The sequence below is a fragment of the Sus scrofa genome, chromosome 12, assembly GCF_000003025.6.
Source record: "Sus scrofa isolate TJ Tabasco breed Duroc chromosome 12, Sscrofa11.1, whole genome shotgun sequence".
Classification (NCBI taxonomy): Eukaryota; Metazoa; Chordata; class Mammalia; order Artiodactyla; family Suidae; genus Sus; species Sus scrofa.
This window is the reverse complement of record NC_010454.4, coordinates 1219781-1232794: the sequence shown is the minus strand read 5'-3', so window position 1 is coordinate 1232794 and position 13014 is coordinate 1219781. Positions and strand designations below refer to the sequence as shown.

The following is a 13014-nucleotide window of genomic DNA, read 5'->3' as shown; positions in this document are numbered from 1 at the left end:
CCGCCAATGAGCGCGGGGCTGAGCGCAGGAAGCGGAAGTGGCGGGAGTGGGGCGGGACCGTGCGGGAGTGTGGAAGCGGCTGCACCTGTGGGCGTCAGGCGTGCAGATGGCGGGAGTTGGAAGCCGAGCCGCGGCGCCCGCAGGGACAGCGGGGCCTGGGCGCCCAGGGCGACCGCGGGGCCGGCGGCAGCGGCAGCCGGGGAAGCAGCGCTCTGCACCGCAGCCAGGGCTGCACAGGTGGGTCCGGTCTCACCACTCTGAAGACCCCCGGGACTCCCTCCCGCGGCCGGGCCCAGCGCCCTGCCGCGTCGTGCGGTCCACGCGCTGGAGGGTTAGCCGGGGGCGGGGGGGAGAAGGCGTGAGGGAGAGGGCCCTTGTCAGCTTCCAGAGTGCCGGCTTTGCCGTCCGGGAGCTCTCGGAGCACCCCCACCCAGCGTCCTGCGAGAAACCCGGCCAGAGACAGGATCTGGGAGGGCGAGGACGAGGTCGTGCTCCGGTGACCGGCACGCACTACAGCCGCCAAGGTGGCCTGCGAGGTTTATTCAAGCCCAGCTTTAGTTTCTGTGATTCTGCTTCTGCTTGTTTTGGGACGCGTCTCACCCTCGTGTTCTCCTTCCTAGCAAAGAAAAAAAGAAAGTGAACTGCAAGCCCAAGAACCGGGACGAGCAGGAGATCCCTTTCCGCCTCCGAGAGATTATGAGGAGCCGCCAGGAGATGAAAAACCCCATCAGTAACAAGAAGAGGAAGAAAGAGGGTAACTGTAGGCTCGCGCTGGGTGGCAGGAAAGCCTGGTGTGTTTGAATCCACTTAATTGCACCAGTATTTCCGGCAAAGGGAATCTGCCAGGCCCTGGCGGTCGAGGCTGCAGGAGCACAGGGGGTACTGACTGAAGGCTGGTGTTGCCAGGGCCAAAGCAATGACTGGCTGTAGGTAGCCTTGTGGTTTCAGGTGAGGCTCCAGGAGGAGCCCCAGAGCTTCATGGGCAGAGGTGGGACTGCTGACTCCTCCCCCTGCCCCTCGGAATGGTGGAGAGCCATCAGGGAGGACGGTCAGTTTGGATTTACTTGAGAAAAGGTCATTATGTAGCAGGTGCGGGAGTGAGAGGTCACTGCAGGCCAGGGAAGCTCTTGCAAATGAGAGATGATGGGGGTTTCTCAGGCCGCAGCGCAGAAATCACGGTGGAGGGACGTAGATGGTGTCCCGAGCTCAGGGAGGGAATCGGCCCCATCCCCTGAGCACCTCCCCCTGCTGCCAAAGCCAGGTAGGGTGCTCACCTGTTGCAAATCACACGCTAGATGCTGGGGAGTGGAGGCCCCTGTGTTTGTGTTTTCTGTACACATTTAGGTATTTGTTTTCCCAAACATGGGACTCATTTTGCAGCAATGCTATTTTGTTATTTCTCTGTAAACTTTAGATATTCCGCTGGGCCTTAGGTGGCTGCCAAAGTGATAGTGAAATAAAGAGTTGAAGAAAGGGAGGTGTTCTCATCATGGCTCAGTGGAAATGAACCTAGCTAGTATCCTTGAAGACGCAGGTTTGATCCTTGGCCTCGCTCAGTGGGTTAAGGATCCGGCATTGCCGTGAGCTGGGGTGTCGGTCGCAGACGTGGCTCGGCTCCTGCGTTGCTGTGACTGTGGTGTAGGCCAGCAGCTGTAGCTCTGATTGGACCCCGAGCTTGGGAACCTCCATGTGCCGCACGTGCAGCCCTAAGAAGGAAAAAAAGTTGAGGAAGGGGAGAGGCTGAGGAGGTCCCTGGCGCAGGTGGGAGAGGGCACATTCTGGAACACGCTCTGTGAGTCGGTGCTCTGCTGGGTGGCTTAGACGGTAGCAGTACTTGGTGAAATCGGACAGTCCCGAGGGCTCTGCAGTGAGGCGTAGCTTCCTTCCCTGTCTCTGAGTCCTGCTCCCCCCCCACCAAGAAACGCTGTTAATGTTCCTGTCTGACCTCCCATATTCTCACATGTTTACAGGGTAAAAGCTATGTATGCTTTCATTCTCTACGTTGTCTGGTGTCCTGACTTTTGCTTCCAGAGGAATTTTTTTTTTTTGTCTTTTTAGGGCCACTCCTATGGCATATAGAGGTTCCTAGGCTAGCGGTTGCATTGGAGCTGCAGCTGCCGGTCTGCACCACAGCCACAGCAACGTGGGATCTGAGCTGAGTCTGCGACCTACACCACAGCTCACGGCAGTGCTGGATCCTTAACCCACTGACGAGGCCCAGGATTGAACCCGCGTCCTCATGGATACTTCTTGGGTTCGTTGACCACTGAGCCACAACGGGAACTCCTTTTTTGTCTTTTTACGGCTGCCTCCATAGCATGTGGAGGTTCCCAGGCTAGGGGTCCAATCAGAGCTGCAGCTGCCGGCCTGCACCACAGCTTCAGCAATGCTGGATCCCTTAACCCAGTGAGGGAGGTCAGGGATTTAACCTGTGTCCTCATGGATACTAGTTGGGTTCATTACCACTGAGCCACCACGGGAACTCCTTCAGGGGCCATCTTTTTTTTTTTTTTTGTCTTTTTGTCTTTTGTTGTTGTTGTTGGTGTTGTTGTTGCTATTTCTTGGGCCGCTCCCGCGGCATATGGAGGTTCCCAGGCTAGGGGTTGAATCGGAGCTGTAGCCACCGGCCTACGCCAGAGCCACAGCAACGCAGGATCCGAGCCGCGTCTGCAACCTACACCACAGCTCACGGCAACGCCGGATCGTTAACCCACTGAGCAAGGGCAGGGACCGAACCCGCAACCTCATGGTTCCTAGTCGGATTCGTTAACCACTGCGCCACACCTTTTTTTTTTTTTTTTTTTTTTCCTTCAGAGGCCATCTTGACATGTACTGGTGGGCTGCAGGGATCCCAGCCCAGGGTGCCCCCAGCTGGCATCTTGGACGTTCTTGAGCTCCCACTTGAGCCTGTCTTCCTCCTGTGGCCTCGGAGGGGAGATGCACATGGGCGGCCAGCCTGGTGCCCACCTGCTACCCCGTCGCCCTCCAACTCGCTGCTCTGACGTTTCCCTTTGTCCTCAGCCCAGGTGGCCTTCAGAAGGACACTGGAGAAGGAAGCAAAGGGCGTGGAGTCGGACATCGCCGTCCCCAAGTTCAAGCAGAGGAAGTGGGAGTCCGATGGGGCCTACGTCCGGCGCATGGAGCAGGAGGCCCAGCACGTGCTGTTCCTCAGCAAGAACCAGGCCAGCCGGCAGCCCGAGGCGCAGGCGGCTCCCAGGAAGGAGAAGTCTGAGCGGAAGAAGGCGTGCGTGGGGCTGGAGGGGCTGGGGAGGCAGGGCTGTGGTGTCCCCGGATGTCTTCTGCAGCAAAGACAGCGTCTCTTTGCTGAGGGGCGCCCACCACACACCCCGTGGTTCCGGGAGAGCATGGACCCGGTCCATCAGCCGGTGTTTTTGTCTCCACCGGAACTGCTTCTCTGCAGGGCTTCAGGGCGGCTCTGAACCCATGGAACTCTGAAGGCCTAGCTCTGTCTGCCTTTCTTTGGAGAGCACCACAGTGTCCAAGAGAGGCTGAGGACTGGCTGTTCCCCAGGGCCAGTTGTCAGAAAGTCGAGAACGGGCGAGGCTCAGTGCCCTCCTGGCGGCTTCCCGGCTGCCCTACGCACGTCGGCCGTCAGATTCACCTTCCCAGCCCCAGAGAGATGGGAGAGCCTGCGGCGGTGTCATTCGCAGGGGTCTGCGCCCTTTCAGTTCCGCTTCCGGGTGGGTTGGGTGGAGATACTGGCACCCAGAGGGCTCCCCTGCCCATCCTGCCCTCAGCGCTGGAGAAGGCTGGCACTGTGGCACCTCCCTGAGCCTCGGGCGGGGGCTGGGGCGGAGATTTCAGCAAACAAGGGCTTTTGAGGTGTGTTTCTATCTTTGCTGCAACTTCTGACATGAACCGAGCCAAACTTTCCTCAGAAACTTCTCCGCAAGCTTGGTAGTTTTCAGCTTTGTGCTTTCTCTGCATGTCAGTTCCCATCATGCACGTGGTCACGTTTGCCAGCGGAAACGCCTGTCCCTGGTACCCCCTGAAGCCACAGTGAGCTCCAAAGGTGTCACTGAATGTTGGTTCCAGTCACATTAAGGGGCCCTGTCACGTGCTACTGTGCAGGGCCCTTGGCAGCAGCAGCTCAGTTGACACTCGGGCAGGTGGTCCGGGGTGGGCTGGGGGCGTCCCGTGCTCTGTAGGGCGCTAAGCAGCGTCCTCCCCTCCACCCCCCACATCTCCAGGCATTGTCACCCTGGGGGCCCTGAGGCACAGTCACCGCCCTGAGGGCCCCGGCTCGGTGCTTTGGAGGGCCCTGCTTGGTTCAGAGCCCTCTGGGTCACCCCCTGCGAGTGGGGCGGCCCCTGCTTCCCGAGTCGGGAGGCGAGTCGAGGGCGTGAACAGCCCTGTTCTCTTCTCAGGTTCCAGAAGCGGCGGCTGGAGAAGGTCCGGCGGAGGCGGGAGGAGGCGGCAGCCGAAAGGCTGGAGCAGGAGCTGCTCCGAGGTCGCTCTGCCCGAAGCCACTGTCAGCCCTGGTTCCGGGGGGTGGGGGCGGGCCTGGGCACCAGCGTCTCCCTGGAGTTGGGGGTGGGCAGACATTGGCCCTGGGTGCCCGGGCTGCAGCCTTGTGGACTGCAGGCCTGAGCCGTGCTCCTCTGTCCGTCCAGACACGGTGGAGTTCGGTGAGGTGGCCTTGCAGCCCCCAGAGCTGACCGCGAAGCCCAGGACGAGCGGGAGCGGCGGCCAGGTAAGCGGGGCCGGGGGCTCGCCGCGCGCCCGTGCTGCCTGGCCCAGGGCGCACAGATGCAGCGCCGTGTCCTCACTGGGCCAAGGCCATTGCACCGAGCTCAGGGCTCTGTGACCTCGCCTCCCCCAAACCTGTGCCTTAGCCTCCATCTCTGTTCCTCAGCCCGGAAAGAAACCGCTGATGCTGAAGATGCTTTTAAGCTCCGGCGGGGTGTCCCAGCCTCCGGCCACCTCGCTGGCCCGACGGCGGATTGTCCAGGAGGAGAGGGAGCGGGCCGTGCAGGCCTACAGGGCGCTGAAGAAGCTGCAGCAGCAGCAGCGGCTGGGGACCCAGTCCCCACGGCCACCCCGCCCCGAGCCCGGGAAGAAGCCGCAGACGCGTGTGTGACGGCGACCCAGCAGAGCGCCTGCCCCTGGGCCAGGGTGAGCCGGCGGGTGGCCTGTGGTTGAGGGCCCCTTCCTCGGAGCTCACCCCGGGCCTCAGGCGGGGCGAGGGCTTCGGTCTTCTCCCTTCTCCCTGAGGACTGCTCTGTGGTGAGTGACCGCCAGCAGGGCCACGTCTCCTTCAGGCCGTCGTTCTCCTGAGCCTGTAGATGGGGCTGGCTCTGGGTGATACGATACGCGGCCTGCGTTGTCCCCCTGAGCCTGGTGTCACGTGAAACTTTGCTCTGGACACTCAGATCCAGCCTGGAACAGAAGCCAGGGCCGCTTTAGGGAGAGCCAATCCCATAATTCTGTCCCTAAATGCCAGTTCATTGTGGACAGTGTCGAGTCAGGTCGACTGAGCCCATAACTGAGGCTCTGGTGGCTGTGACAGAGCAGCACAGCCGTCAGCATCCAGTCACCTGGACCAGTTTGTGGCACTGCTGTCACGTCCCCACAGACGCAGGCAGAGCCACCTCCGCTCAGCTGCAGTCTGAGCCACCTGCACTGCGGTCTGGGGAGGCCTCCCCGGTCCAGAGTGGTTTGACCACGAGGACTTTGTTGTGGTCGGAGGGCCGTGTGAGTTCTTGCCGAGGAGGGCCTGGCGAGGTTGGACTCTCCTGCTGGCCCCGAGGGAGGGAGCGTCTGGCTTTATTGTCCTGCCCGGGTGTGGGGTTCAAGCAAGGGGCTGAGGCTTCTGGGCTGTGAGCAGCCAAGCATTGGGTGGGGGGGCTGCTCACAGCTCTCTTGGGAAGGACAGCCGGTGGGCTCCCTCCTCGCCCTCCCCAGCTCAGGGCCCTCTAGCCAGCAGAGCCGGCCTGGGCAGTGCAGGGGGTGCCCGGCCCCAGTGCTGGCCGCAGCGGCCCTGCAGAGAGCATGGAGTTGTGTGGGTCTGTTTGCCCTTCCCCAGGTTGGCATTCTGTGTCAGGAAGTTTATCTTCCAATTAAAAGATTTAAATTGCAGAAGCTGTCCCCGTCTCAGGGTTGTGTTTCCTCATGGTGGGTGGTCCTGGCGGGGGCGGGGTGGGGGGTGGTGGCCAGGTGGCCATGCAGTAGCCAGGACTCAGCCCCGTCGCCCCACGGCCGTTGGGGCGGCCTCTCTTTGAGTGTCGGTGTCCTCGCAGCAGAGTTACTATGAAACCCACGTGTCAAACCCCGAGTGGCCCATCAGGCAGATTGGAGTGCCTGGGAGGGAGCAGTGGGGACGGCGATTCTGGGTCGTGTGTGGGAACGTGCCGCCCGTGTGTACTGCCGGTCCCCCTCATCGGTACCATCTGCCGGGAACTTGGCACTGGCGAGCGCGGCATTGAGCTGCCCGCGGTGTCGGAGCCCGCAGCACGCCGAGTCGCGGCAGTGGCTCAGCAGGCTCAGAATCCGACTGGTGTCAGGCGCTTCCACATACTGTGGGTGCGGCTCTAAAAGACCCCAAAAAAAAGACCTTGGGAAGCCTTAGGGAATTTGCCGTTTCACCTTCCCCTGACAAAAGCAGTGTGTGAGCCAACAGGAGAGCAGGGAAGAGCCGGGGGGTCACGGGACTCTTCCCAACACGGGGGAAGTTTTATTTATTTATTTTTAGGGCCGCACCTGTGGCACACGGAGGTTCCCAGGCTAGGGGTCCAATCAGAGGTACAGTTGCGGGCCTACACCACAGCCACAGCAACGCAGGATCCTTAACCCACTGAGCGAGGCCAGGGATTGAACCCGCAACCTCATGGTTCCCAGTCCGGTTCATTTCCGCTGCACCAAGATGGGAAGTCCAAGGTGGAAATTTTTAAAGGGTCATTGAGTAATAAGATTAAGAAAGCAAATACTGAAAGAGGCAGAACTTGGAGTTCCTGTCGTGGTGCAGCAGAAACAAACCCGACTAGGAACCATGAGGTGCTGGTTCAATCCCTGGCCTCGCTCAGTGGGTTAAGGATTTGGCGTTGCCGTGAGCTGCGGTGTAGGTTGCAGACATGGCTCGGATCTGATGTTGCTGTGCTTGTGGTGCAGGCCGGCAGCTGCAGCTCCGATTCAACTTCTAGCCTGGCAGCCTACATATGCCACGGGTGCCAAAAGGACAAAAGACAAAAAATAAATAAATAAATAAAAGGACAAAAGCCAAAAAAAAATGGGATAAATAAAGCAGACGTTGATGGGGTTAAAACAAAGGTTTTAATACAGCGCTCCCCAGGTTGGGCGGGCCCTCTGCTGGGCCCCAGTGTTACAGGGTCCCAAACACGTCTGGCCCTCTTCACCCCGTTTTGGAGAAGTTTAGAAGCCAGAAGGCAGAGATGACACTGAGCATCGCAACCAACAATTGCTTGGGCAATAAGCCAAGACACAGATGACACCACGCGCCTCGTTGGGGACTTGTGCACGCGAGTGGGTGGAGAAGCGAAGTTTCCAGGGATCCTTGACTCGGGAGCCCACAGACTGTGGTACCAGAGGCCTGGGCGAAGCGCTGATCGGCTGCGGTCCGGTGAGTGTGGTCACGGTTGGCGGTCGGGAACCTCGGGACGCGTAGGGATGTGGGAATGTCCCATTCACAGTGAGGGCGCCCTTGTCTCGTGCTGGATTTTAGCGGGAAGGCTTTCAGCTTTTCTCTGTTGAGCAGTGTGCTGGCCGCGGATCTGTCATAAATGGCTGCGATCATGCCAAGATACGCTCCCTCTGTACCCACTTCGGTAAGAGTTTTGATCGCAAATGGGTGTTGGATTTTGTCAAATGCTTTTTCCGCATCTGTTAGGGTGGCCACGTGGTGTTTGGCTGTTCTTCTGTTACCGTGGTCTATGACATTGATGGATTTGCGTGTGTTGAACCGTCCTTGTGAACGTGGGATGCATTCCACTTGGTGTTTTTTAGGTGCTGTTGGAGTCAGTTTGCTGACATTTTGTTGAGAGTTTTTGCATCGGTATTCATCAAAGACGTTAGCCCAGGAGTTCCTGTTGTGGAGCAGTGGAAACGAATCTGACTAACATCCATGAGGATGTGGGTTCGATCCCTGGCCTCACTCAGTGGTTTGGGGATCTGGCATTGCCATGAGCTGTGGTGTAGGTTGCAGACGTGGCTTGGATCCTGTGTTGCTGTGGTGGTGGTGGTGGTGGTGGTGTAGGCTGGCAGCTGTGGCTCAGATTCAACCCCTCTCCTGGGAACTTCCATGTGCCAGGGTGGCCCTAAAAAGAAAAAAAAAAAGATATCGGCCTATACTTTTCTTTTTCGGTATCTTTGTTTGGTTTCGGTATTAGGATGGTGGCTTCACAGAATGTCTTTGGGAGTGTTCTCTTTCAATCTTTTGGAAAAGTTTAAGGAGGATGGGTATATAAGTTCTTTCTTTTTCCTTTGGCTTTTTAGGGCCTCACCTGTGGCATATGGAAGTTTGCAGGCTAGGGATCAAATTGGAGCTGCGGCCGCCGGCCTGCGCCACAGCCACAGCGGGTCTGCACCACATCTGCAACTTATACCACAGCTGGATCCTTACCCCACGGAGTGAGGCCAGGGTTCCAGCCCTAGGACTCATGGATACCAGTCGGGTTCGTTACTGCTGAGTGAGGACAGGAACTCCTGTAAGTTCTTCTTTGTGTGTTTGGAACAATTTGCCTGTGAAGCTGTCTGGTCCTGGACTTCTGTTTGTAGGCAGTGTTTTTATTACATACTCAGTTTCGTTTTTAGTAATTAGTCTGTTCAAATGATCTATTTCTTCTTCTTTTTTTTTTTTTGTGCTTGTTATGTCCACACCCATGGCATGTGTAAGTTCCCAGGCTAGGGGTTGCCTCGGAGCTATAGCTGCTGGCCTTCACCACAGAGCCAGCAGCTTGGGATCCAAGCCATGTCTGTGACCTACACCACAGCTCCTGGCAACGCCGGCTCCTTAACCCCTTGAGCGAGGCCAGGGATTGAAGCTGCGTCCTCATGGTTCCTAGTCAGATTCATCTCTACTGAGCCAGGACGGGAACTCCTGCCCCTTCTTTATCTGGACCCTGGCAGTCACGAGGCCCAGACCCAGAGCAGACCCCCACAAACAGCAGAGAACCCCGACAGCAGGGTCGAGGTGTCCACCCCACTGGACACAGTCACAGGCTGTGCTGACCGGCCCGGAGCCTGCTTGTTCATCCCTGAGGCTGTCAACTCAAGGTGGCCTGTTCCGGACGCCGGGCCGGTGGGGAGGAGGCAGTCTCCTCCCCTGCTTAAGACTCTGCTTTCTGGGTAAACCACGTTCCCAGGTGTCACTCTCCATTGCTTGGAAACCTAGAGATTCAGCCGAGGCTGAAAGGCTTCTTTCGGAGCCACCTGTGCCGTGCCAGAAGGTGAACCTGCACCTGGCTGACACTGCAAGGACTTGCCAGGCTCTCCTGGGTGCCCTGAGGTTGGGGGACGTCTGCCAGTCTGTCACCGTGGGTCGTGCAAAGTCTCCACGGACCCATCAGCACCTACGCGGTCTGCCTGAGAAGGGGGCACACGGAGTTCCCCTTGTAGCGCAGTGGAACCAAATCCGACTAGGAACCTTGAGGTTGTGGGTTCGATCCCTGGCCTTGCTCAGTGAGTTAAGGATCTGGCGTTGCCAGGAACTGCAGTATAGGAACTACAGATGTGGCTCGGATCCTGCGTGTCTGTGGCTGTGGCCGTGGCCAGCAGCTGCAGCTCTGATTGGACTCCCTAGCCTGGTAATCTCCATATGCCATGAGTGCAGGCCCTAAAAAGCAAAAAAAAAAAAAAAAAAGGTGGCACAGGCTGTGTCCAGCTTGAACCCAGTAGAGAACCTGAGGAGCAGCATTGAACTGGGGGAACAAGGCCTGGGCCCACACTGCCTCGTGGGACGTGTGAGCTTTCTCAGGGTGCCATTTACCTCTGTAGGAACAGACTGGAAACCCCCTGATGGCCAAGGGCCTGGGCTGGTGGTCTTTCGTGGCCCGATGAGCCAGACACCCAGCTGCGACGGAGGACGCTGCTGGAGAAATTCACCGCCACACTCAAGCTGGTTTCTGACCTGATCACAGGAGCTTTGGTCCTGGCCCCAAGAGGAGCATCCAAGCCGTAACCTCTGGAACGTGCAGAGGTGACCTTATCTGGGAAAAGGTCTCTCTGCACGTGGGACTGTGGAGCTTGAGATGAGACCACCGCAGGTTTGGAGGGGGCCCCAGCTCTTCCTCACGAGAGAAGACCCCGTGGAGACAGAAGCAGGGAATCCAGCCCGGCCACAAGCCAAGGACACCCAGCACCACTGACAGCCCCGAGAAGCCAGAAGGCAAGGAATGGAGCCTCGAAAGGAACCAACCTTGCTGACTTGGAGATTCTGGTTTCCAGTGCTATGACCAGGACGTATGCAAGCCAGGTTCGCGGTTATGTCACAGGGCCCAGAACACAAGTGCCCCAACGCACAGATGGCTTCCCAAGGTCTCCCTGAGCTGAGGTGAAAGGATGCAGTGGGACACGAGGAGCTGCGGCCCGAAGGCCTGGCCAGGAACGCCCCAGCGTGCCCGTGTTCCCGCGGGGCTCCCCACCCTGGCCTACCCGTAGGGCCCTGTGCTGTCCAGGCCCCTCTGGTTATTTACAGTGTTTACAATGCCTAATCCTACGCCTGGTAGTTCTTCCTACTCAACTGCATTCGTGCACCTCGTGTCATCTTGTGGGGGGAGTCCCACCATCTGTGTATCAGAAACTCAACAGGTTGGAGCCTGAACCCCAGTTGAGAGAGCAGATCTCCTGGGAGGAACAGGACAAATCCCAGTAGAACCATGCCAGGATGGCGGCCAGACACAAGCCACCCGGCAGGCCTGTCCTCTCCCAGCCCTGCCACCAGAGGGCCGATGTCAGGGCTTTCTGTAACCTGGGTGCCTCGGGTGACCCATCACTGCAACTCAGGAGAGAACCCCATCTTCTAGGGCTTGTGGTGCGTCATCCTACCCTGATGAAAGCAGCCAATGGCCAGGGGCTGAACAGCGCCACCTCTGCTTTCTTGCCGCAGGGCAGGCCAGCCACGCTTCCGCCCTGCAGTCAGCTGTTGGTCCTGTGGGGGTCCTGGAGCCAGCGCAGCACTTCAGACACGCCGGTGCCTTTCCGGGCACTGATTTCCGCCGTGGAGATGTTCTGCTTGGCGCAAGCGAGGAGGTCTGGGAGCCTGATCAGTGACTTCATCTCCTCCACCGTCACGTAACAGGGCAGGTCTCTGGAGCAAAAGCAGCCGGTCAGGCTGGGCTGCCCCATGCCTGCCCCAGCGCCCCCCCCCCCCCCAGGAGCCACCCTCCTGGCTACAGTCCAAGGAAGCGGGGGCGGGGGGCGCACACTGCCACTCAGCTCGTGGACTCGCACATTTTGTTGAAGAGTATCAGCACCGATGCTTCTGCCAGCTGCTCTGCTGAAAGGAGGCCCAGGAGCTGCGCACAGGATGCAGAGAGCTGGGTGGGGTTGGAGGCGTCCAGCATGAACTGGGTAGAAGGAAACAGAGGCGAGGGTTCCTCCTCTATAGAACCCTGTTTCTGCCAAACCTCTCCTCACAGCACAGGCCTGGCTTAGGAAGAGCAAGAAAAAAGGCTTTGGGTTCAGGCAGGAGTAGAGGGGAGTGAGCTGCGAGACCAGGGTTGCGTCCGCCTGTGTGGAGATCTACCTGCCTGGCCATTACGTCGCCACGGAAGGGCCTGGAATCCAGGATATAGGCCTTGCTAGGATGGGACGGACCAGAGGGCCGGAGAATCCAAACATAAATAACCCCCATGGCGAGTGAGTGGGCGGGCGGTTACCCACAGAGAAGGAACACTGCCCTCAGCCGGCCCTCTGAAAGTTCTCGCGTTGGGCTGAGAGCAGAAGACAGGGGGCAAGCTGGAGGCCCCCCAGACTCAAACTGAAGACAATGCAGGAATGAGGACATACCTCCCCAAAGGAAGCCCCAAGAGACTAGGACCTACCAGGAGAGAACGACAGTTTCCATAGTAACTGGACCAGATGGGGCCCATGCAGCCGCCCAGCTCCCTGATGGTGATCTTTCTCTGGGCCACGATGTCCGTCAGGTTGGTGCCCACCTGTGGGAAAAAAACAGGTTGCAAAGAGACCACAACAAGCCCTTTCCCACTGGAAGCTCCTGGATAGCAACGTGCTCAGCCCTTTACACTGCGACTTACCCCAACGTGTGCCTTCTCAAGAGTTCAGGCCCTAAGGCAGAACCCCTAAGCAAAGAAGCCTAATAAACATGCTCAGGGCTCGTACTTTCAGGGCTGGCTGTAGTCAGGGGAGCGACGCCCACCAGCGGGATTCGCCCTATGCGGCGAGTAGCAAAAGCACAGGTGAGGAACGGGCGGCTCTGTCCCGGTGGAGCCAGGCTCCTTCCAGTGACACCCACCACTTCCCGAGGGCCATCCTAGACACTGACTCGCCAGGTTCCATTTTTAAGGAACCCAAAGCGCTCTGCTAACCGCACAGGGGGCCCGCTTCTCCTAAACCTGCAGGGGCCGGACGCCTACCGTGGGCCGCGTCGGAGGAGGATCGCCCAGGTCGCCCTTGCCATCCCGGCTGCTCAGCTGTGCGAGGCGGTCAAGGACTCGGAGCAGGGTTGAGGAGGGAGCGCCACCCGGACCCCTCCCAGGGTGCCCGCCCCCGACGACCCCCCGCCCCGCTCCCCACCAGCGTCCCCCCAGTCCCCGATCCCCGTCACCCCCGCCCCGCGCGGAAGGATAGGCTGTAGGCGTTTCACTAACAGCGTCTTCCCCACACCCGTGGCCCCTAGCAGTAGGCACATCCCTCCCCTCTGGGTCCGACTCGGGACCCGTAACTCAGCGTCGTGGCGACGCAAGACCCGCCCTCAATCCCGCTCTCATTGGCTAGGCCTCGCTTCCGGGCTGATCAGTGGTTCTCGGTGCTTTCAGTCAGCGGACGCGGGCCAATCGACGCCAGCGTCTGGGGAGAGCG

At 59.1% G+C, this 13014-nt stretch overlaps 2 protein-coding genes across 9 annotated transcripts; one reads left to right on the top strand and one right to left on the bottom strand.

Moving 5' to 3' along the window:
* CCDC137 (coiled-coil domain containing 137) lies at positions 47-6099 on the top strand. The gene is made up of 6 exons (XM_021066472.1): positions 47-237; positions 621-754; positions 3022-3244; positions 4389-4471; positions 4635-4714; positions 4877-6099. Exons 1-6 carry the CDS (start codon positions 107-109, stop codon positions 5099-5101), a joined length of 876 nt encoding a protein of 291 aa, XP_020922131.1. The 5' UTR covers positions 47-106; the 3' UTR covers positions 5102-6099.
* Positions 7272-12922, bottom strand: ARL16 (ADP ribosylation factor like GTPase 16). 8 transcript variants are annotated; one of them, XM_021066457.1, is made up of 6 exons: positions 12785-12885; positions 12570-12629; positions 12018-12131; positions 11425-11619; positions 10391-11281; positions 7272-8060 (listed from the first exon to the last, which is right to left on the bottom strand). In XM_021066457.1, the coding sequence occupies exons 1-5, from the start codon at positions 12842-12844 to the stop codon at positions 11153-11155; spliced, it is 558 nt and encodes a 185-aa protein (XP_020922116.1). In that variant the 5' UTR covers positions 12845-12885; the 3' UTR covers positions 7272-8060; positions 10391-11152. The 8 variants fall into 8 exon arrangements, 7 of the variants coding, with proteins under 7 accessions (XP_020922116.1, XP_020922117.1, XP_020922118.1 ...); XM_021066458.1 differs by having other exon boundaries at positions 7272-8291; positions 11020-11281; positions 11425-11540; positions 12785-12871; XM_021066459.1 differs by having other exon boundaries at positions 11020-11281; positions 11425-11540; positions 12785-12871.